General features: G+C 37.7%; 1 protein-coding gene across 2 annotated transcripts; it reads left to right on the top strand.

Annotated features, from left to right (window-relative positions):
* Positions 1–130: 130 nt before the first annotated feature.
* On the top strand, positions 131–24,929 carry mrpl13 (mitochondrial ribosomal protein L13; the record flags this gene model as incomplete). Of its 2 annotated transcripts, XM_079895476.1 has the most annotated exons (7): positions 131–267; positions 871–994; positions 9,231–9,324; positions 9,564–9,624; positions 12,223–12,309; positions 12,720–12,841; positions 24,792–24,929. In XM_079895476.1, exons 1-7 carry the CDS (start codon positions 241–243, stop codon positions 24,814–24,816), a joined length of 540 nt encoding a protein of 179 aa, XP_079751602.1. In that variant the 5' UTR covers positions 131–240. The 2 variants fall into 2 exon arrangements, with proteins under 2 accessions (XP_079751602.1, XP_079751603.1); XM_079895477.1 differs by lacking the exon at positions 24,792–24,929 and having other exon boundaries at positions 12,720–12,845.
* Between the last annotated feature and the right edge of the window lie 117 nt (positions 24,930–25,046).

The raw sequence follows: 25,046 nt of genomic DNA, 5'->3' as shown, positions 1-25,046 counted from the left end.
AAAACACGCTTATAAATAACAATACGTGGTGAGGGTGGCTAATTAAACGTTACATTATATAATTATATATTTATTGTTATTTAAATTACATAAGCAAAGTAAAATATTTGATCTTAGAGCATAAGTGATTGGCTATAGAAATAGGAACGACATATTTAGCCTGTTGGTTGTGGGGGACGAAAATTGCTGCTGTACTACTATAGCCACATTGAGGTCAAATGTTTCTAATGCTTTTGTAAAATGTCTAGTTTTTCTAGATCAGCCCAGGTAAGCTGTTATTGCTTTCTGTCATACTGGTTCGCTGTCATTTATAAAGATAGTGCGCTGTCAGCCGCTGCTTAAATGCTTTTTGAATGGAAAGCGTGATCTTTATATTGAGCTTGTGCGTCAACAAGCTTATGGTCAAAGAGTAACGTTATGTCTAATGTCTGCATATGTGAATGGATCTATTTGGATATCTTCATAAATTAGATCTCTGTAGTGTAGCGTTCTTGAAAATGAGTATGATAAATGTGTGCTGCTTAAAGCATCAGGTGACAGGATAAGGAGACAGTTTACCTAAAAATGAAAAGCATTATTTCTCACCTTCATGTTGTTGTGATTTTGTTTATTCTGTGGATCACAAAATCAAATTTCTTATGGGAAGGTTATGATGTTAGGTTCATTGCATCTTATTTTCCATACGATGAAAGTGAACGCTGTGACTGACTGACCTGTCATCCTGCATACAATGTTCCTCGGACAATAGATGCCACAAGGATTAATCTTATTTCGATTGAACTATTATTATTAGCTATAGGGAACTAACTATGTTCAGTAAACAAAAAAGCAGCTTGCATTGCATAAATGGTTTTCTCTTTTTCCCACAAGCAATGGGCGACCTTTGCAAGATCCTGGTTCCTAATAGACGGTAGGATGCAGCCTCCAGGGAAGATCGCCTCTATGTGCTCAGTGCGGCTTCAAGGGAAGCATAAACCCATTTACCATCCACTGAGTGAGTAAATCTGACTACTAAAACAAATGAAAGTCTCTCTTATGGCAAGCCGTTTTGACTTCTATTCATTCCCAGGATATAATATCAACAACCCAGCTAACACAGTTACGTTGTGAAAACGTAACCGGACCATGTTCGTCGTAGCGACGTACCACATAACGTTCCAGCGACGTAACATTGTGACTCCTATAATCGTCGTGGCGTCGTTATAGTGGTATGTCGCAAGAACATAACGGGTACGTCTCAGTGACCAAACTGCCTTGTTGCCAGTACGTAACATCAAAGGACCATATTAGTCGGTGCGACGTGCCAAATAACGTTCCAGCAACATTACTTTGTGATTCATGTATTCGTTGTGGCGACGTTTAAACTGTACGTTGCTGGAGCATGGCAGGTACGTCCTAACGAGCAAAATACCACGTCCGCATTTATTTTTCACCTTTAGTCCTGGGAATGAAGATGTGCTTGATGAATAACCTTGAAATCCGCATAGAACTGAACTCAAACATTTCATTCTCTGCTGTAAAGTAAAACCTTATAAATTCTAATAGGGAATTGTGTATTGTTTTCAGTTAATACATTTAGGGATCAATACATATGTACATATGTAACAGTAAACCAATACAACCCCCTATTAAATTCTAAATAGAAAATGGCCCAAAACACTGCATTAATTTATTAATCAGCATTTATTCAGTGTTACTTTGTACAATTACTAAGCCAATACATTTTGAACATTAACGATTTTTTTAACCATGTAAAGTGTTAGCAAGATATGAGTTCAGAAATTTAACACCACGTCAATTAATTAATAATAATAATAATAAAAACATAATCAATGAATAATGGAACCAACTATTCTTTTTTTATTGAAAAAAAGTCTCTTATCATTAGGGATGGGTGTAGTTAAATAATGATTTTATCACTGATACTTATCAATACTCTTATTGACACTTCTCTATAATTTGGCACAAAAACAATAAAGACATTTTTAAAAAAAGAAATAAAAAGATTCAGCAGCTTCTTTATTATTCATTTTATTTGCGTAAAGAAGCTACAGAAGAAGGTGAAATGCAGAAAAGAGAAAGAAGAATATACAGAAAATAATTTCTTAGGATAAAAGAATTTATGTTTTAGGTTTACATATTCATTTAATATTGCTCATATAGCGTCACTTACATTTGAATGTCAATAAAATAAATTAAATGAATACATTTTTTAAATTTGAGATAACAAAAAGAAGGAAAAAACAGATGTATGGTGATATAGGTAAAACATATTGTGGGGAAAAATGGATATGCACTTCACCTGTGTCTCCTCTCTGGCAGCAGCTTTCTTCAGAAATGTTGAAATCGTGGAGCTTTCCCTCTGTGGTTAAGGGGTTAACGTTACTTCTTCTGAAAACGGCTAACGGACTTTTTCGAAGACACTAAACTATTTCTATTAAGTAAATATTCAACAGATGTGTGTCAATAACACGTAAGAAAAGTGTCAGGAACAGTTGTGTGTATTATTTATCTGATTTATCTGAAATCAGTTTTTGTGTGTGTTTTTAGTAATTGTTGGTTTGGTGTGTTTTAGTGCTCATTGTTACAATTACACAGCAAAAGTTCAATGACATTTTTATTTGTGCATGGTAGAAAGCACACAGTGAACTCTGAGAAAACGCTATGCTTGAGGAAACAGTTTGTGAATAGGCAACTACAAATGATGCCCGTTAAAGAGACTGTGAACGCATTGAATAGGATATGTTTAGTTGGTGAATAGCATAGGCTACTATTACACAGTAGCGATAACGTTAAGCGCACCAGAATGAAATATAATATTCAGAAGTAAACAGCATAGCTGACTTACAATTTCAGTTTACATCCACAAATGAATAAGCGCGTCGATTCAGGGAGCAGTGCAAAGTGCCCGTGCAAAATCAGTTTTTGTGAGCTGATCGCCGTCAAAAAAGTTCAGGAGATATTTCTTAGCGATGGCTGATTTCAACAGTTTCAGTATGATAAAAATAACTTTTATATTGATTCAATGGATTAATTGCATTTTGGAAAAAAAAAAGTGTCATGAATTTATTGCATTTTGGGGAAAAAATAATCAGTTTTTATAATAAATCTTTGAAAATCAAAATCTGGATTTGAATTTTTTATGTTATTATAACCTAAAGATAAAAATAATCAGTTTTTATAATAATCTTTGAAAATCAAAATCTGGATTTGAATTTTTTATGTTATTAAACCCTAAAGATGCTATGTGAAAGTTTGAAACAGAAAATAGTGGTTTTCATCTTGCCACTTTCTTGGTAAAGAAAACACATTTTTATTCAAATTAATCTAAACTAGTGCAAAATGCCCGTGCAAAATTAGTTTTTGTGTGTGTTTTTAGTAATTGTTGGTTTGGTGCCCGTGAAAGAGACTGTGAACGCATTGAATTCAGGGAGCAGGCTAGGTTACTACAAATGATGGCTGTGAATAAACTATAATATTCAGAAGTAAACAGTGTAGCTCACTGAGTGTTTATGTATACCACCATCTTCTAAGTGCTAGTGCAAAATGCCCGTGCAAAATTAGTTTTTGATTGTGTTTTTAGTAATTGTTGGTTTGGTGTGTTTGAGTGCTCATAGTTACAATTACACAGCAAAAGTTCAGTGACATTTTTATTTGTGCATGGTAGAAAGCACACAGTGAACTCCGAGAAAACGCTGCGCTTGAGGAAACAGTTTGTGAATAGGCAACTACAAATGATGCCCGTGTAAGAGACTGTGAACGCACTGAATAGGATATGTTTAGTAGTTGGTGAATAGCATAGGCTACTATTACACAGTAGCGACAACGTTAAGCGCACCAGAATGAAATATAATATTCAGAAGTAAACAGCATAGCTGACTTACAGATTCAGTTAACATCCACAAATGAATAAGCGCCTCGATTCAGGGAGCAGTGCAAAGTGCCCGTGCAAAATCAGTTTTTGTGTGTGTTTTTAGTAATTGTTGGTTTCTTGGTAAAGAAAACACATTTTTACTCAAATTAATCAAAATGGATTTATCACGTTTTGGAACCAAACTATAATATTCAGAAGTAAACAGTGTAGCTGACAGATTGTCAGAATGTTTATTTTTAAACCACAACCTTCTTGGGGCTTCTTTGACCGATACAACTCTCTAGTGTCAGAATGTTTATTTTTAAACCACAACCTTATAAAAATGATATATTTAACGATATCTTTAGCATTTCTCATCCAAACAACGTCAAACTTGGCACTGCACTTACTCGTGCCCGTAGCGAGACACCTGTCAAGTTTGAAATCCATCGGACCAACGGTTCGAGAGATATGTGGTTAACACACACACAGACAGACAGACAGACAGACAGACGGACATACAGACAGACAGACGTTTCTGTAATTTATAGATAGATGGATTTATCACGTTCTGGAACCAAACTATAATATTCAGAAGTAAACAGTGTAGCTGACAGAGTGTTTATGTCAGAATGTTTATTTTTAAACCACAACCTTCTTGGGGCTTCTTTGACCGATACAACTCTCTAATGTCAGAATGTTTATTTTTAAACTACAACCTTCTAAAAATGATATATTTAACCATATCTTTAGCATTTCTCATCCAAACAACGTCAAACTTGGCACTGCACTTACTCGTGCCCGTAGCAAGACACCTGTCGAGTTTGAAATCCATCGGACTAACGGTTCGAGAGATATGCGAATAACACACAGACAGACGGACAGACAGACGGATGGGACGGACGGGACGGACAGACAGACAGACAGACGTTTCTGTAATTTATAGAGAGATAAACATCTAGAATTAACACATTAGGCGAAATGAATAAAAATCTCATGAAATTTAAAACTCATTTTGAAGTTCTTCGACCCGCTCATATATGTGCAAAACGCCACGTGAAGTGGCACTTTTATAATATATATATTTTTTACGAACACTCAATCTCCTTAATTTTATATATATATATATATATATATATATATATATATATATATACTGCTCAAAAAAATTAAAGGAACACTTTGAAAACGCATCAGATCTCAATGGGGAAAAATATCATGCTGGATATCTATACTAATATGGACTGGGTATGTGTTATGAACGAAAGGATGCCACATCGTTTGATGGAAATGAAAATGATCAACCTACAGAGGATTGAATTCAAAGACACCCCGGAAATCTAAGTGAAAAAATGATGCAGCAGGCTTGTCAATTTTGCTGAAATTTCATTGCAGCAACTCAAAATGGTACTCAGTAGTTTGTATGGCCCCCACGTGCTTGTATGCATGCCTGACAACGTCGGGGCATGCTCCTAATGAGACAATGGATGGTGTCCTGGGGTATTTCCTCCCAGATCTGGACCAGCGCATCACTGAGCTCCTGGACAGTCTGAGGTGCAACCAGGTGATGTCAGATGGACCGAAACACAATGTCCCAGAGGTGTTCTATTGGATGTAGGTCAGGTGAGCGTGGTGGCCCTTCAATGGTATCATTCCTTCATCCTCCAGGAACTGCCTGCATGCTCTCGCCACATGAGGCCGGGCATTGTTGTGCACCAGGAGGAACCCAGGACCCACTGCACCAGCATAGGGTCTGACAATGGATCCAAGGATTTCATCCCGATACCTAATGGCAGTCAGGGTGCCATTGTCTAGCCTGCAGAGGTCTGTGCGTCCCTCCATGGATATGCCTCCTCAGACCATCACTGACCCACCACCAAACCGGTCATGCTGAACGATGTTACAGGCAGCATAACATTCTCCACGGCTTCTCCAGACCCTTTCCTGTCTGTCACGTGCTCAGGGTGAACCTGCTCTCATTTGTGAAAACCACAGGGCACCAGTGGCGGACCTGCCAATTCTGGTGTTCAACGGGAAATGCCAATCGAGCTCCCTGGTGCTGGGCAGTGAGCACAGGGCCCACTAGAGGACGTCGGGCCCTCAGGCCACCCTCATGAAGTCTGTTTCTGATTGTTTGGTCAGAGACATTCACACCAGTGGCCTGCTGGAGGTCATTTTGTAGGGCTCTGGCAGTGCTCATCATGTTCCTCCTTGCACAAAGGAGCAGATACCGGTCCTGCTGATGGGTTAAGGACCTTCTACGGCCCTGTCCAGCTCTCCTAGAGTAGCTGTCTTTCTTCCTGGAATCTTCTCCATGCTCTTGAGACTGTGCTGGGAGACACAGCAAACCTTCTGGCAATGGCACGTATTGATGAGCCATCCTGAAGGAGCTGGACTGCCTGCGCAACCTCTGTAGGGTCCAGGTATCGCCTCATGCTACCAGTAGTGACACTGACCCTAGCCAAATGCAAAACTGGTGAAAAACAGTCCGAAAAGATGAGTAGGGAAAAAATGTCAGTGGTCTCCACCTGTAAAACCATTCCTGTTTTGGGGGTTGTCTCACTGTTGCCCATCTAGTGCACCTACTGTTAACTTCATTAACACTAAAGCAGCTGAAACTGATTACCAACCCCCTCTGTTACTTAACTGACCAGATCAATATCCCAGGAGTTTAACTGACTTGATGCTATTCTCTGATTAAAAAGTGTTCCCTTTATTCTTTTGAGCAGTGTATATATATATATATATATATATATATAATGGAATCTTTGATGAATTAAGTAAATGTTCTATATAATATCCAAATGGCATATATCACTAGGATGATAATGCAATTTTCGTAAAAGTTATCTGGTGACCAGTGGGCCACGTCTCTACAAGTTCTCCATGGGATAAGCTAGCGACGTCTTTTGAGGACGTGCCCACGACGTTTCTGGAACGTTAGTCAAGATTATATAAAATGCAACTTTACCACAACGTCCTCACAACGTTGTCATAAAGTAATGTCACGCTGACTAATGACGACTATACTGTGTTGATGATGACACAACTTACTGTGTTAGCTGGGTAAGCGCAGAGTCTTTCGCTGTTGTTTTCACTGCTTTCAGGTGAGTTTTGTCTCTAAAATGACACAAATAATTCACTCAACTGTTGCTGACATTTTTCTTATGTGTTATTGACACACATCTGTTGAATATTTACTTAATAGAAATAGTTTAGTGTCTGATCTCTAGTTTTCTGATCAGCAATGATTCAATAATTGTGGCCATCTGAGAATGTGTAGTTGCCCAATGGCCACCAGATGGAAGTAAACGATCACGTTTTAAAATAGTGGCAGTGCGCTTTATGCAATCAAAACATGTCGAGTCCAGCAGTGTTATTTTAGCATCCCTGAGAAACTGTTATACTTCTTTTCTTGTATTTTCACTTTAATTTTAGTTAAAGTGTATGTACGTGTGTGTGTGTGTGTGTGTGTGTGTGTGTGTATATATATATATATATATATACACACACACACACACACACACACACACACAGACACAGACTAACTACAGTGATCATTATGATAATTTATTTAACATGAAAGGCTGAATCATTAATCAGAATGTTTAAATTGTAAGAGTAAACATGCTGCAAAATTCTACTCCGAAGCTGACACCTGTGATCAAGATTTATTCTCACACATTCATGATTCTTCCCTTGATCTGAATGTGAAAAGGTGCTCGTGTGGCAGCTAATTCCAGGGAGATGTAAGGTGTCCTGACTTCTGACTCCGACAGCCTCTGGAATTGATCCATTAGTCTGGAGCTGCACGCTCGCTCACAGATTGAGAACACCCTCCTCCACTCCCACCCTGCTGATGGTGCTTCCTTCCTGAGACATGCTGGGAGTTTTTAATGAAACTTTCACTCTCAGATAGATGAATGAGCATAACAGGGCAAGAGATGAAAATTCCAGGCTGTGCAGTTATTCTGCCGGAGGAAGGACGGGACATGTTTTCATTCACTGGGTTTAAGGAATAGCATTTTTTTTTTTGGGCTAGAAATTTTTTCAGTTGCTCAGTTACACCTGTGTGTACAATTCAACAATTCAGTGTTACATTGGATTCATGTAGCCCCTGTTTTTCATCTTATTTCAAAAACATGGATCCTCCCATTAAGAGGTCCTCATAATATTTGTATACATAATTTATTTGCCAATGATTTCAAATGAATATGATAATGTCATGACACAACATTTTCAATGACAATCTCAATATCAGGCAAAAACTAGTATGCAATTGAACCTACTCTTTTATTATTAATAATAATAATAATAATAAGTGTGTATGTGTGTATATATATGAAGAGTTCAGATGCAAAAGCCTCTAAGTGCCATCTGAAATTTTCTACTAGAATGATCGTTTTTATCAAGCTTGTATATTTAAGTTCAATAATTTCACTTAAATGGCAATGCAAATTACCTATTAATTGTCATTTAAGTGAAATTACTAAACTTAAATATACAAGCTTTATAAAAATGATCATTCTAGAAGAAAATTTTAACTTAGAGGCTTTTGCATCTGAACTCTTCACATGTATATGTGTAAGGTGTCCTCCACTCCCACCTTGCTGATGGTGCTTCCTTGACATGCTGGGAGTTTTTAATAAAACTTTCGCTCTGGGAGATTTTATATATATATAATTGTAATTATTGTAACATATTTAGTTGATTGGAACTTCTTAATTAATGCCCTGATGGTGGAAATGGGAATGTTTAATGCTTTTGCTATTTTCTTACAGCCACTTTCTATTTTGTGAGGCTCAACAATCTTTCGCTGTGCATCAGAACTATATTCTTTGGTTTTACTCATTGTGATGGATGATTAAGGGAATTTGGCCTTTGTGTTTCCTCGTATGTATACTTCTGTGAAATGGCTGGACAATTTCAGGTTCCTTGTCACTCTGGTGCGCTAAAAATATAAATGTGTATGGGAATATACTTGAGATACTTTCCTTTTTTTTAACTTAGAATTTCTAGGGGTGTCAATAATTGTGCCCAACGTGTTTTGGAGAGCTTTTATTTCATAAATTCCCACTTTTGAAATGTCAATTTTTTAAATGAAAGGTCAAAAGGATAAACAATACAGATTAATTTTCACAGCCATCTTTTATCATATTTACCAGGGGTGCCAGTAATTCTGACCATTACTGTATTTATATTGATAATAGTAATAAATTAAAACAATGTAATTATATAATGCATGGTTAGCTGTTAAGTTACAGGACATTTAACACCATTCAATTTCACTATTGCGAAGTGTCTCCTCAGCAGGGGCAAATATCAAGAGTTCAAGCTGAATGTGGAGATTTATCACATACATATGTCTTGTTCCCAGGTGATATTGGAGATCATGTGGTGATCATGAACACCAGACACATCGCCTTCTCTGGAAATAAATGGGAACAGAAAGTGTATTCGTCTCACACTGGGTAAATGGAGCTCTGTCCTATTCTTTTTAAAAAATAAATAAAAAATCTTTCATTTATGCCCTGCTCTTGGCTGTTTTTTCTTTGTGCTGACAAGGACAAAAAAAAGAAAGAAAAAGGAAATTTGAGATCAGAACCACTTCGACCACATGATTTACTGTATGCATGCTGCATGTAATAGAAACAATATGCTGCTTTCCAAAATGTTTGGACTGTGACTTATCTACTTTTTCATCCCACAGTTACCCTGGGTCATTCAAACAGCTCACTGCAGCCCAAATGCACAAAAAAGACCCAACAGCTGTAAGTATCCTTCTCTAAATGTGACTTTTGAACTGCACATTTCTCTGTGACAAACTCAATTTAGTACAATAACAGCATGTCAGCGTCCCCACGTCACTCACAAACCTGCCACTGGTTCAAACCTGTTCATAATTTGATTCAAATTGCTTGCACCTTGGAGGGTGGTGGAAATCAACTTCATATATTAATTTATGTAAATGATGCCCAAATGTTTTTTAATAATTGCAGATAGTGGCAGTTGCAGAGCAAAATATTCTCTCACAATCAGCATGACACACATTTAAATAATAAATGCAGAACAAACCCCATATTGCTCAGTTCTCCATCCTTCTTTTAGTGCTTATCTGTCCTACACTTATCCCAGTCTTTCCTTCACCCAGTGCTCTTTCAAGGCTCAAACACCTCGGCGTTATTAAAACAGCCGTCTTTCCTGGCCTGTCTGCTTCTAATATACACCTCTACAAGTGTCATCTATCGCTGACGCGTCTGGATTGAAAAACAGCCCTCGCTGTGAATCGCACCCTCCTGTTTTTGAAGAAACACAAATCTCAGGCTGCTTTAAATCTTCTCGCTATATATTTGCGTTGAATGAGGATGGCACTCGATGAAGCTGAAGTACTCTGTAGAAACATTATTTTTCAGTTTTAAATGAAACAATGATTATTTGAGATGCTTTTACAATTTCAGTACTGCTACTTCAAAATGTCATGTTTATTTCAATGTGTTACTTTTATAATGATATTCCAAGAGATGTGGCGTGGTGGTTATCGCACATTTTTCTTACACATGCAGGTGATAAGTTTGGCTTGTGTTTGTGTAATTCTCTTCTATGTTGAGGAAGGAAAAGCCTGAGAATAATATTAAAAGTATTTGTCATCACTGTAGTGGGGAAAATGCATCTGTGCTTAAAGGAGAACTCCGGTCAATTTTAACATTGAGCTCATTTTTTTGTCAATTTGGAGTGCTGTCAGTACAGAGAACAACGACAAAAATCGGTGTTGCCTACACCGTGTTATCCTCTTTTTAAAATTTGCACCCTGTTGACTTCAATGGGGCAAGTTTTAAACCTGCTTTTAGCCTCTTAACATCCTTGATGTGTCATTACAAGTGCACAGGTCATGTGAGTGATTCCTTCAGAGTGAACACGAGTGAATCTGACTGCAGTAGATGTGAAAGATATGAATAAAAATGATGTTATTTAAGCCAGCGCAAATACCTGTTTACATCCTGTTTTCGGTTAAAGTCCAAAGTAGTCGATTGCCGAAAATTGACCGGAGTTCTCCTTTAATAGCTGCCAATGCATTTCTTAAATTGGACCACATTCTTTCTTTTTTCAACTTTATTGTGAGATGCAGAGTGCATATCCCATCTCTCTCTGCTGTTGTTCACCTCCTGAAAGTAACCTTGAGCGTTACTTCCCACGGTGACAGACAATCAGAGCCCATCCATAGTCCAGGCACACAAGCTGTTGACCCTGAATGTTTTTTTTCCTGTGGGCCGTAACTGATAACGCACCTGAAGAAGAGTAGTTGTGTGTAGGTGCTGCACTCAAACTCAAATTCAGCCGGCTGCCACCCTCCGGCGCTCTGCTCATTCTCTGTCATTAACAAGATGAATGCTCGACTTGGGTTGAGTTATTCCAGTCGAGGGGGGAATGTATCAGGGATAATTGTGGATAATGATCAGAGGAAGGTGACGGAGTTGTGAAGAGCGATTACTCCTTCATACAGGTTTCATCCATCAAACATCTACCAGTCAGAAGAAAGAAAAAACAAATCCCTGATTAATGTCTTGATGAAAGAATGATGGGGTTGGGTTAGTGGATGGTTGGATGACGGGTTAAAAATGGCCACTCACTTGTGAATTCATTTGGTTTGGTAGCAAAGGGACTGTTTTTGTTTTTGGGGTTTTTTTTACCATTGAAGTGACTGCGTTTACTTAGAATATTTGAATTTCAAATTTGACAGGCATGATTGGCTTTTACTTTTTGGTTGTGTAAAAATACCACCTCACAAAAACATAATGTATTCGTACCTCTTCATTTATTTCACATTTTGTTATGCTGCAGCCTCATGCTAACCTGCTTTAAATTACTTTTTTGTTCACGTCAGTTTACACTCTGTACACCATAGTGACAAAGAACAAAATTTGATTTCTGATAACCTTAGAAAATGTATTAAAAATAAAATGCATTGCACGAGTCTTCAAAAATCTATTTTTTGCTTAGATTGATGTAAAAAAAAGAAAAAAAGAAAATAATTTAAAGCAGATTAGCATAAGGCTGCAATATATAAAATAAAAAGTGAATACTTTTGCCAGGCACTTTGTGTACATGTGTAAATATGTCTATATATATATATATATATATATATATATGTATGTGTGTGTGTGTGTGTGTGTGTGTGTCTGTTTGTGTATCATTTTCTTTAAAAAAAACCCCAAAAAACTCACAATGACAGTTTTATGTGTATAATGATTTTATTTAATAATTTATTTATTTTGTTTTGAGAATGAAAAGGCAGAAATCTCCACATGTATTCTTTTGACTAAATTCCAAATCTCTGGCCCAATTCTTTTCTTTTTCTTTTTGCTCCACAGATCATTAAACTGGCTGTTTACGGGATGCTTCCCAAAAACCTCACCAGAAGGACCATGATGCAACGGCTTCACCTCTTCCCAGATGATGTAAGCTCTCAGTTGATGCTCTGATTTATGTTCATTGATGCTCTGTCCAAAACTTGACATGTTTGGGAAGGAGAAACATGTCAGTGTGATTGATGAATGTTACATTGGAGGAAGGGATGTATCCGATTAAGAAGTTACATTAAACAGCACAACATGTTTTCTACAGCTGCAAAAATAGAAAAATAACATGATGGCAATACCTTGCTGCACAATTAATTAAGTTTTGTTTGAATACTGCATAAATTGAACTATAAAACATTGTTTCTGTAATTGACTTACAGAACCCTAGTGTAAAGATAGACAGGATCCAGTCACACACCTGTCTCTGATTGTATTTCTGCAGTCATTTTTGTTACAGCAGTGTGTGTGTGCAATGATAAAAGGTGTTCTCACTGTGTGTCCCATGTTAGGTCCTTCCCGAGGATATTCTGAAGAACCTTACAGAGGAACTTCCTCAACCCAGAGAGATTCCTCGCAAGCTCAGCGAGTACACACAGGAGGAGCGGGACACTTTCCCCATGCTTTGGACCCCGTGAGTTATTTTTTTATTTTTTTTGTCTCTTTCTTTTTCTTTTTTTTAGTCTTTCTCTTAGCCCCTTTGTTTCTGCTCTACAATATTTCTTTGGTGCTTCTGAAGAGCATGCATCAAAGTTCTGTTAGATTTAGAGCATAGCTGAGGTGTCGTCCTGTGCGGGTGGGCTCCTGAGGGGGAGAGAGGATGGCTGGCAATGAGGTCGTAAAGAACTGATGTTTAATAATCCGTATGTGAAGCTGCACTTTTCTGGATGGCTGCTCTGCTGGTCCCCACACTGCAGGCATCCAATCAGATTTATGAGAGCTGAGGCACTGGCTCGGAGGCCAGCCAATCACACATCGTTTTTATTTTGCACACAAATTTTACACAATTGCTAAGCTACTTGTCTTATAATATAGTAGACTGGCAGTTATTTATTTTTTTTATATATATATATATACCAAAATTTTAAAGGGATAGTTCACCCATAGATAAAAATTCTGTCATAATTTACTCACCCTCATGTTGTTCCAAACCTGTACGAGTTTCTTTCTTCTGTTGAACACAAAAGAAGATATTTTAAAGAATGTTGGTAAGCAGACAGTTGACAGTAGCCATTGATTTTCTTAGTATTTTTTTTTTCCTACTATGGAAGTCAATGGGTGCCGTCAAATGTTTGATTACGAACATTCTTTAAAATATCTTCTTTTGTGTTCAACAGAAGAAAGAAACTCATACAGGTTTGGAACAACTTGAGGGTGAGTTAGTAATGACAACATGTTTGGGTGAACTATCCCTTTAATTAACACAACTGTTTTCAACGGTGATAATAATAATACGAAATGTTTCTTGAGCACCAAATCGGTATATTAGAATGATTTCTGAAGGATCATGTGACAGACGACTGGAGTAATAATGCTGAAAATTCAGTTCAGCCATCACAGAATAAAATAAATGTAAAAATGTATTCAAATAGAAAACAGTTATTTAAAATTGTTCAAATTTTTACTGGACTCGGGTGAGCATAAGAGACTTCCTTTAAAAACATTAAAAAAGTGTATTTATTTCAAACTGTTGACTGCTGGAGTATCAATTGTTAGAAAATGTTTAACTAAGTAAAATCTTTTACAAAAATCAAGATCAAGTATCCCCTGGGTTGCATGTACACATGCAAAAGAAAAAGAGATCAAGTCTTGTTTTAGAGGTCAAGTGCTTTGTTTGACATGCATGCCCCCTGAGATACTTTTCTGCCTTGTTTGGCTGCACACACAAGATCCTCCAAGACATTTTATATCACTTGAGATTGTCACCGCTGCTGTACTGCTATTAAACCCCTCATAAACCCTTTACATCTGTGCAGATTGTCCCCCAACTATAGACAATAAAGTTTCCCATCCTGAGTATTTCATTCACACAGCACATCTTCCCCTGGCTGTATTACTTCTGAACTTGATAGACAAAAGTTTTTGGATAGTAGCTACATTTTCTAGGGAAAAATAAAATAAAAATCTCAGCATCCCAGCCTTTTTAATGCAAGGTTTTCATTTGTTTTCCAAATGATATTAAATGACTGGACAGGGCATTGCTCTTCCTGTGGCCTTTATTGAACTTTTATTTGCATAGCATAGGTGACTTATGATTTCATTACAATCGTTATCATGCCAAGTGTGGTCAGATGAATCTCAAGGTATGAAATGAAATGGCTTTATAGCTCCTGTTGATGGTATTGCGGTTCGAAAACTGCAGTCTCACTGTGGGAGGTATAAAAACAGATGATAACAGTCAGAATCAAATGCTAAAGGTGTGGTGCAGCTGTGAGGAGCTTTGAGCTTCAGCTCAAGGAGATTTACACTCTCTGATGTTAGTAGATTTGATATTACTTTAGTGTTGAATCACTGAACGCTGAAAGTCAAGTGATGCTACAACTCTTCCTTTGTCAGATTTCAGAGTTTTCCACAGGATTTTGTGAGACTATGGGGGTGGACCTCTATCCCTCTAGGATGGTTTGGTGGCATGACCCCCCCCACCCCCAATTCATCAATCCGGTGCACTTTGAGAGTTAAAAATTAAGAGCTCCAACCCATGTTCAGTGTGCAAATTGAACAAAGAAAAAAAGTCATTAACTTGTACCAGAACCTAAAGTAGACTCAACCCTCTTTTTTAGTTGTGATAGAGTCTGTCTACATTCACACTGGTGTTTTACATTTACATTTATACATTTATTCATTTTGCAGACGCTTTTATCCAAAGCGACTTGCAAATGAGGAATACAGCAGTAAGCGATGTTGCCATCGTGAAGAGGCAAACAAACACAAAAAGAGCTCAAAATACAAAGTTGCAGACATTGCTTGGAGTAGCATAAGCTAGAATGGGGAGGGATTAAAGGAAAGTGATAATGGTTAAGTGCTCCCGGAAGATATGAGTTTCCAGCTGTCTTTTGAATATCGTCAGGGATCCTGCATGCCGTATGAAGGCGGGGAGATCGTTCCCTGCTGGTGGAAACCGTGAACGAAAATGTTCTGGAGAGCGATTTTGTACCTTTCTGTGATGGTACCAACGAGCCGTCGCTCATTTACCTATCACAGGCTTTTGGTAGGGATGTAGACTCGTAAGAGCGAGTGGTAGTAGGAGACGCTGAGCCTATGGTAGATCTGTAAGTAAGCGTCAATGCCTTGAACCTGATGCGAGCAGCGAGTGGTAGCCAGTGCAGAGAGATGAAGAGAGGGCCCTTTTGGGCTCGTTGAAGACAAGACGTGCTGCAGCGTTCTGAATCATTTGTAGAGGTTTAATTGCACATGATGGAAGTCCAGCCAGAAGAACATTGCAGTAATCAAGCCTAGAAATGACCAAGGCCTGGACAACAAGCTGTGTTGCATGCTTAGTAAGAAAAGGCCTGATCTTCCTGATGTTGTGTAGTGCAAACCTGCATTACAGAGCTGTCTTTGCAATGTGGTCTTTGAAGGTCAGCTGGTCATCAAAGGTTACTCCAAGATTTCTGACTGACCTTGATGGGGTAATAGATGATGGTGAAGTGATGATGAACCTAGCTGGATGGTGAAATCATGCTGTAGAGTCGGATTGGCAAGGAAGACGAGAAGCTCAGTCTTTGCCTGGTTGAGCTGCAGGTGATGATCTTTATCCATGTCGAGATGTCCGCCAGACAGCTAGAGATACGTGCAGCTACTGTGGGATCTTCTGGTTAAAATGAGAGGAAGAGCTGTGTGTCATCAGCATAGCACTGGTAGGAGAAACCCCTGTATGATGGGTCCCAGTGATGTAGTGTATATGGAGAAGAGGGGAGTCTAAGAACTGAACCCTGAGGAACCCCAGTGATCGGTTGATGTGCTTTGGATACCTCCCCTCTCCAGGCAACCCTGAAAGACCTACCTATGAGATAGGATTCAAACCAGTGAAGTGTAATCCATGTGATGCCCAGTGATGAGGGTGGACAGAAGGATCTGATGATTCACAGTGTCAAAGGCAGCAGACCGATCCAGGAGGATGAAAACTGATGATTTGGAATCAGCTTTTGCAATCCCTAGGGCTTCAGTGACCGACAGTAATGAACAGTAATTCAGTGAAACGTCCAGCTGGTTATTATGTGAGAGGAAAGACGAACGAGCGGTTTTCAATCAGGTATCAAGTTTTTTCTCTACGAATGGTAAGAGAGAGACAAGTCTGTAACTATCTACAAGTGACGTATTTAATGTGGGTTTTTTTAAGCAGTGGGGACTCTGCTTGAATGCGGTAGGGAAAACGCCAGTATGGAGAGATATGTTGATGATGTGTGTGAGTGCTGGTTAATGTGTGGGAGAGATGTCTTGAAGAATGGGATCTGGAGGGCAGGTGGTAGGATGACTGGAGAAGAGAAGTCTAGATACTTCTGCCTCAGTGAGTGTAGAGAAGGAGGAGAGAGGATTTATGGCTCTGGATGTGGTTGGTCTGAGTTCCTGTGTGTGTGTGGAGCTGAGAACTGACTGCTGATGGTTGTAGATTCGCCAGTGAAGATATTAGCTAAATCATCAGCAGTTAAAGAGGTGGTGGTTGGTGGCTGAGGGCGACAGAGGAAAGAGTTGAATGTTTTGAAAAGTGTGTGTGTGTGTGTGTTTGAAGCGCTGTTGATCTTGTCGTGGATACATGAAGATTTAGCAGCATGAACTGACTTTATCAGCAGAGACTGATACATACTCAGATCAGATGGGTCCTTTGATTTACGCCATTTACGCCTCTGCTGAGTTTGGTAACTGCCCTGAGATCAGAGGGAGTAGCACGTGCTGGCCTAGAAGATAGAGGACAGATATTGTCTAGACAAGAAGTTAGTGGAACATAAAGTGTCTGTTGCTCTATTCACATCCAGAGATGAGAATTGTGTGGGTGAGGGAAGAGAGGATGAAACAACAGGAGAAAGATGGGAAGGAGAAAGTGAGCGCAGGATTCGTCTAAAAGTAACTGGTAAAGTTAACTGGTTGGTAGTGCACCGTAGTGATTTGTAGATTAAAATAATGAAGAAATGATCTGAAACGTGCAGAGGTTTCATCAAAATGTTGTCTGTGATGCAGTTGCGTGTGAAAATTAGGTTAAGTTGATTGCCTGATTTGTGAGTACCTGTGGTGATGAGCCGTTTGAGATCAAATGTGGCTAGGAGAGAGAGGAAGTCTGTAGTATAAGGCATTTTTAAACAAATTGACAAATAAAATCTATAATTTCAGCATAAATCTGAAAATTTCCACACATAAATGAAGGCCTGGTACTAGAGCATAAATGCAACGTGGAACAAACATGATCACACAGACACACAGGTGTGTGTTCACTCTTCACTCCTGTTCATACCTGCTTATTGCTGATTGTTTTTTTTTAATTTACTTTTTAAATTATTTTTATACAATTGGATTATTGATATAAATATGTGATTACAATCAAGTCTTGTGTTTGAGTGGCAACTTACGAGGCATTATTGCAAATTTATGTGGCATTATTGCAAAAACAGGACACCTCAAAATACCTCAAACAACATTTGACATTTGACAAAACTTTGACAAATTCTTCTTCTTATTTATTCCTCTTCTTATTTAATGTATTTTATAATGTTTAAATCTATATATTCACAAAATATACATAATAAAAGCTGTTATAAGAGCAGTTTGTCACAATCAGAAAAATGAATTGATCTCTAATGGGCCTCTGCTGGATGTATATGGTAATTACACTTTTTTTCTAAAACTATTTTTCCTACAAATTTTTCTCTAACACCTAGATCAATATCCAGAAACGACTCGTATTTAATTTTGATCATCATGTTTGTTGTTTTTTTCATAAAAAAAAAAATGTTTCATATGCATGTTAATGCTGTAGGATTTTTGCAGTAAATAGGTTTAGAAAAGTACTTTGTATTCCCCAAAACACAGCATATGTATAGATGAAAAGTAAACAAAGAAAAAAAAACAACAAAAAAAACACACATATATATATATATATATATATATATATATATATATATATATATATATATATATATATATATATATATATATATATATATATATATATAAAATAAAATAAATGAATGAATGTTTGGGGTCATATCTTCCCTCACACACCATGAGTGTAAACTGAACACGAACACAGCACCCGACCCGTTATCCGACAGCGGCACTAATTTAATTCCGTACCTGACCCAACCTGTTTGATATAAAGACCTGGATCAAACCGTGCTCGCATTAATCTACAACATCAGGTAGGAAAAAATGATTTATTTTGTCATGTATCAAGCAGTCAAACCAACATTAGGCATTCTGGGCTGATGCATTCAAGAAAAATAGACTCACAGCCCAACATGGTAATGATTTACAGAAAAAAAAAAAAGATGAGAACTTGTATCGGTCGTGTATGAGCCTTTACTGTTATGTAATATCGGGGATATTTTAGCGGATTCACTCTGCATTTAAATGCGGCTGTGGCATGGCGAGCCACCACAGTCTAGTTAATGAAACACTAGATTTAATGGTAAGCACTTGTTACAGTATTTCAGAGGCAGTTTGTTGTGCCAAAAGATGTACACTGCAAATGTAGTGTTGCTTGTTAAGGCAAGGTAGAGTGCTATTACTCTTCCAAGCCACTTATTTTCACCTGACAAATAATGAGTGATGATAACATTTTCAAGTACACATACCCTTCCTGGTACATAAGGCACTTTATTAATTTATGCACATTATTTGATATTTCCTGAGATGTGCAGTAGGGTGTTTTGCTTGAATGAACTCCTCCAAACATTAAAGCGGCTCTTTTGCCTTGGTTTGAGCAACAGCCACACACACACACACACACACACACACACACACACACACACACACACACAAAAATTGCTGTCAGGAGCACTACATTATGTGTGGGCAGTGGAGAACTTGAACCCTCATTTTGTTCAGTATGTTAAATTTGTATATGACCTTTTCTTCGGTGTACTTCATGTAATTTCCACTAATATTTTCTTTGTATCCCCGGGCTCTGTAAATCAGTACTCATATTATAGTAAAATCTGTTACCGTTAAATATTATAGTAAAATATGTAACTGTTAATAATGAATAAAGTACTCGTGTTTAATTCAAGCTCAAGATTTATAGGGAAGGAAATCATGAACTATTGAATGAATTTGTTTCCGATTTATTTTAACAATGTAGTCTTTAACTGCATGTTGTCATATGACCAACCAGTAAGAAACTACGCAGATTGAAGTCTCAGTTATTTGAAAGCTGGACAATGTAATTGTACATTTAAGTACCGAGCAAAATAAACATTTACTTATTATAGAGTTAGTTGCATTTAATTCTGCATAATTTACTGTTATTAATACAGTATGTACATGTAACACATGTAACAAGGACACTGTAAAATAAAGTGTTACCGAACCAGCTGTTAAGAATCAGTTGTTCAAGAACCAGATCACACTGGTTGTTCAGTATGGCATTTGAATCATTAAAAAGAACTTGTTCTGTATGGCCTTTGATTCATAAAAAGAACTGGTTCATTAGAGTGAATTGTTCATGAATCATACTACATTAGGTGCTTTGATTCTTTTGAGCTGTTTTTTTGTGTGCATCAAAAGCAGATAGTTGTTCGGTAACCGGACTACTCCAGTTCCTTTATTTGCTTTTGATTCATTAAATAGAACTGGCTCATAAGAATCAGTTGTTCGGGAGTCGGACTTCTCTGGTTGCTCTGTATGCTTTTGATTCACTAAAAAGAACTGGCTCATAAAAACTGGTTGTTTAAAGAACAGGCTCCTAAGATTTATTCATTCGGTCTGACTCTGATTCATCTGACTGCTCTATTGCACTGTAAATTCATCAGTGGTGTTGCGGCGCTGTTCAATATGTATCACTAAAGAATGCAAAAGCCATTAACAAAACAGTCATTCGTTTCAATTTTTTAAATGCACTGTTCCCAACCCTAATGTTGTACAAAGTTCTTTGCAGTTGTGCCTCCATCAAAACAGGCTGAGGTGTTGTTTCGATATCATTTTTCCCACATTGTGTTGTTTTTTTGATCCTGCTCCAGTCCTGGTGACTGTTCTTTGAGGTTCTGGATCAAACTTGCAGTATATGTGGTGGTTCTTTTGCATGTTCGCCGTGTGGTGTCCAGAATTCATATCCCTCTCCAACAAACACTGAGGCAACCGGCTGTGTTTTGTTTGTTGTCTCCATTGTGTTATTTCACACAAGCCGGTCCCTACTGAAGAAGCCACGCGGAGCGTGTAATTAAAACACATCGGTGGGAAGGAGACGACAATGTGATAATGTGACGGCAGATCTCCTGTAATTAAATTGGAGTAAAGCAAGGTGATGTTTGTTTTGTAACATTTGATTGGCTGATAAGTTGGTGAGTCAAAACCTCTTTTTCCTCAACAGTTTGAACAGATGGTATAAATATGCATATATTACTTCAGCATATATAGGGCATTAACTGGGTGGAAGTTTAATGTTTCCCCAGGCCATAGACTGTAAATAAAATATGGACGACGTGTCTCCACTTCCTTCCACTGTACGGGCGTTGCCGATTACATCATTCGGATCCTGAGGTGGAGCCACGGTATACAGGTCCTGACACTCACTCAATCGCAAGAACAGCTGTCAGTCATGACATCACAGCGTTTTTATAGCATCAAATCCAAACCAAACTTACTGGGAAAACGAACACTTGAGCATACGTCAGCGTGATACGAACTACCTAAAATTAACGAAACGTGGTTAAAAAATGTTTTAAGTGCAATTGGAGAGGGTAGCCTGGAAATCCAGACCTAAATCTAAAAGATTAATGGTCTGGCGTCGACTAATGAAAATCGTCCAGCTCGAGGGGCGACACCAAGCGTGCATTTGAAAATCTCACTGCATTAAATTGGATAACACTACGACCAATCACAACAATAAGCTCCATATGCTTAGCTACCAGCGGAGCTGACTGGTAGATTAGACTCTTACCGTATCCGGTCGGCAAAACAGCAAAAATGGCCTCCTTGCAAAGGAACGATTCGAGCGCCGTCTTCTGTTCCTCTTTTAGATAAAAAGCCAAGTCTAAATCTTTCATTGTAGCGGCCAAAGCCGTTTCAAACAACTGGTGTTCATCCATAGCCATCTTGCAATGTTTACTAATGACTTCGACGTCACAGCGCTGTCGTCATCTGTTTAGCTCGCCTCTGGCCCGCCTATATCAGATAACCCGATGTGATTGGTACAGCTCGGATAGAGGGGCATATTTAATGAGCATCATTATTCGACACCAGAGTAACTCGCTGAGAAAATTCAACTTGTGCTCTCGCGAGAACTGTGGATTACCAGGGTATGGAGAGGGTGGGGTTTATGACCTATACAGCAGCCAGCCAATAGGGGGCAATCAAAATGTTTTGGCTTGACTTTTCAGGATGGCTAAAAGATTTTGGAAGCCCATTGCTTTATTTAATGTGGCCGAAACAGATCTGAGAGTTTAACCTTACTTGATATCTCTCTCTGCTTACACTGTTCCTTATGATTGTAGATTAATATAAAAACCCTAATGTCATTTACATATGTCAGGATTAAATGCACAGTTCCCAGACTGCTTCATTTGATTTAAGTGTCATGATTATTATTTTAAGTGATTTTAAGAGAGCACTGTATTAATATTCCTTTTTTTAATATCCCTTTGAATTATATAGAATGTTCAGCATTCAGAATATAACTGTCAGTGACATCATCTGAATGGTGCAATTCTTATAACCATTTGCATCCTGGATTGTGATTGGTCATTCCTTCCTTGCATATATTTATATATTGGTCTAGCTAGACACAGCGCGGAGTAAAACCAAAATTTCTTCAGAGACTGTAACAGTCGTAATATGACCTCAAACACAGCATTGATGAGTGTTTGTTTGAGGCGGTTAAGCAACCGATACTCTAGTTTAAACGAGTACAAAGACATTTTTATTCGTCATACCTTGGACACTGGTTAAAGATTAAACTTTTTTGTCGCATGTTGAGTGCCTGTGTTTGCGCACAATATCAAATGAAGTATACTTTCAAAAAAGGCTATGCGTTTGGCTGCACACATAAAAAACGACTTATTTTTTGGGCTCGATGAAAAAGAAGCTAAAGAAGTTGCAAAATCAGTGCTGATGCACAAGATGTGGCATAGAAATAAAAGCAGTGATGCGAAATGCAAAAAATGTATTGGGAATGAACTTACCTGTGTGTTGATTACTGTTTGCAAAAGAGGCTCTTCATTTACACAGAACTGAAGTCTAAACCTGAGATTAACAAACATTTTTACATGATTCTTTTGCTGCCTTGAAAGTAGCAGTTTTTCCTTCAGGAAATGTAAATCCACTTGTTTTCATTCTCTTGTAATAGAGTTGCTCTAATGAGAAACTTGGCTCCCAGCATGCAGTTGGCTTTTTAGTCCGTAGAGTTCAGTCAACAGTGAGACGTCGTCTGAAAATAATGAAAGCTCCCATTATTGTTGTACTCTCGGAAATGATTTAACTTCTTAATCAGTAGGTAGGTGGCATGGTAATGGCTAGTTTATATCAATTACAAGGACTTGAAATCAACGTATTTACTATAAGTTCAGCACGAAATGGAGTTTCTAATTGATTATTACTGATAAATTATTGATCTCGTCTGACCTGTTCAAGGTCAGTGTCTTACATTCGTACTGTATGTACGTGTGCAACAATCCAATATCTGACTCAAGAAAAACCTGATTGGTTAGTATTGTGCATCTATAGTAGACTAAAAAATACAACACATTCTTAGACAGAATGCATGCAATCATCTCAAATACCAATAGTTGACATTTACAATGCATTTTATTAACTGGATGGGGTCCTTGTTTGAATCACAATATCCAGATTTGCTGAAGTGTTGGTTGTTTCACCACTGTACAGCACAAATATGCTGTTTTGTGTGTGTGCCGCTGCCTCGAAAGCACAAACGTGACTCTGATATCATGCAGAGCTTTATGCTTCTCAGACAATGTTTGCCATGTATATAAGAGCAATCCTGTCATATGTCTCATTGGAAATGTTTATTTTATTTTTTTTAACTCATAAGATGAACGTTATCTCATTCTTGTAGGTTGAATTTAATTACATTTGACTTCATGTAATCCATGCGTTCTACATCATGCGATTCATGTAACTCGGTTCATCCTTCATGGAGCCTAAATGACAGATCACTGATATATGCCATTCTTTTCCCCATTATGATTCAAACTGCGAAATGCCCTTCAGTGTTGGACATGGGAATATCAGCAGCGATCAGATGCCATCCCGAGGCAGCGGTTGGGATGGTGACAAGGTGACACTGTTGTCATGGTGATGGATGTGTCTCTGAGCGAGACCCTTAATGTGGGTCAGTGTCATTACTCTGCAGGCCCCTGGGCCCCTGACCCCTCTGTTCCAGTTTGGGACGGTTTCTGACTTGGCAACGACAGGGTGGTGAATTTTTAACCTTCGGATGAAATTTCCTCAGTACCAGTTGGCATACTTATGTGTGACATCACATATATAATAACAATCAAAGATTTTTTTGAAGGAAGTCTCATTTGATTAAAAACACTATACAAACAGTAATATTGTGAAATATAACAATTTAAAATAAGTGTTCTATATTTTAAAGTGTAATTTATTCCTGTGATGCAAAGCTGAATTTTCAGCATCATTACTCCAGTCTTCAGTGTCACACGATCCTTCACAAATCATTCTAATATGCGGATTTGCTGCATTTCTTCTTATCAATGTTCTAACAGTCACGCTACTAAATATTTTTGTGGAAACTGACACTTTTTTTCAGGATTCTTTGATTCTTTTTCAATATTTATTTCAAATAGAAATCTTTTGTAACATTATTTAACATTATACATGTCTTATTAATTCCCTTTTTTAATAGTGTACAATTAAATAAAATTAATTCATGATTTTGTAAAATTATGAATTCGTTCTCTAAAAGACAAAATCATTAGAATTTTCTGCCTCTAACTGTAACAATAATGAATTGTCATGTAAATGAGGAAGCACTATAGGATGTCATGTCCAGTTACACACAGGCTCTCTTCTGGCATTCTTTAAATGCTCCGTCCTCAACTGAGCACAATATTGTGTTTTTTATTCATGCAATAAGAGTATAGTAATCTACGTGGGGAAACTTAGTATTTTAGTATCTTAATATTTTTCAAATTTAGTATCGGTGGAAACAAATCTACAAATTCACTGATTAATTCTTTTTATTAACAGATTGAAAGTCAATTAATATAGTACAAACCTACACTAAGATAACTGTGGCCATGTATTTGTTATATGATTAGTCTGGGAGGTTTAAGATCCTGTTTTTCATTCGCAACAATTTCAGTTATTGCTCTTAGTGTAGCCTGCATATCTCTGTCTTTATAGTATAATATTGATTTTGAATATTAAGTAAATTTTTCTGTCTATTGTGTTCACAGGCCAGAAGACTACAGGATGAAATGAACATCATAATGCAGTTTCCCAGGATTTTGTGTCTTAGTTTGTCTAGGAGTTTGGGACTTGGAAATGTCCTTTTTTATATTGTTAATATGAAATAAATTATGTCTCATAAATCATTCATTTGTCAACTTTTGGTATGTGTGATATTTAACCACAAACACATAACATACCTAATAGAGATTAATGCTTTTGACAAAGGCCCAGTTTCACAAACAGGGCTTAGATTAAGCCAG

Source organism: Squalius cephalus (assembly GCF_949319135.1).
Source record: "Squalius cephalus genome assembly, chromosome: 15".
Lineage (NCBI taxonomy): Eukaryota > Metazoa > Chordata > Actinopteri > Cypriniformes > Leuciscidae > Squalius > Squalius cephalus.
Note: the sequence above shows the minus strand (reverse complement) of the source record. Positions and strands in the feature narration are given on the sequence as shown.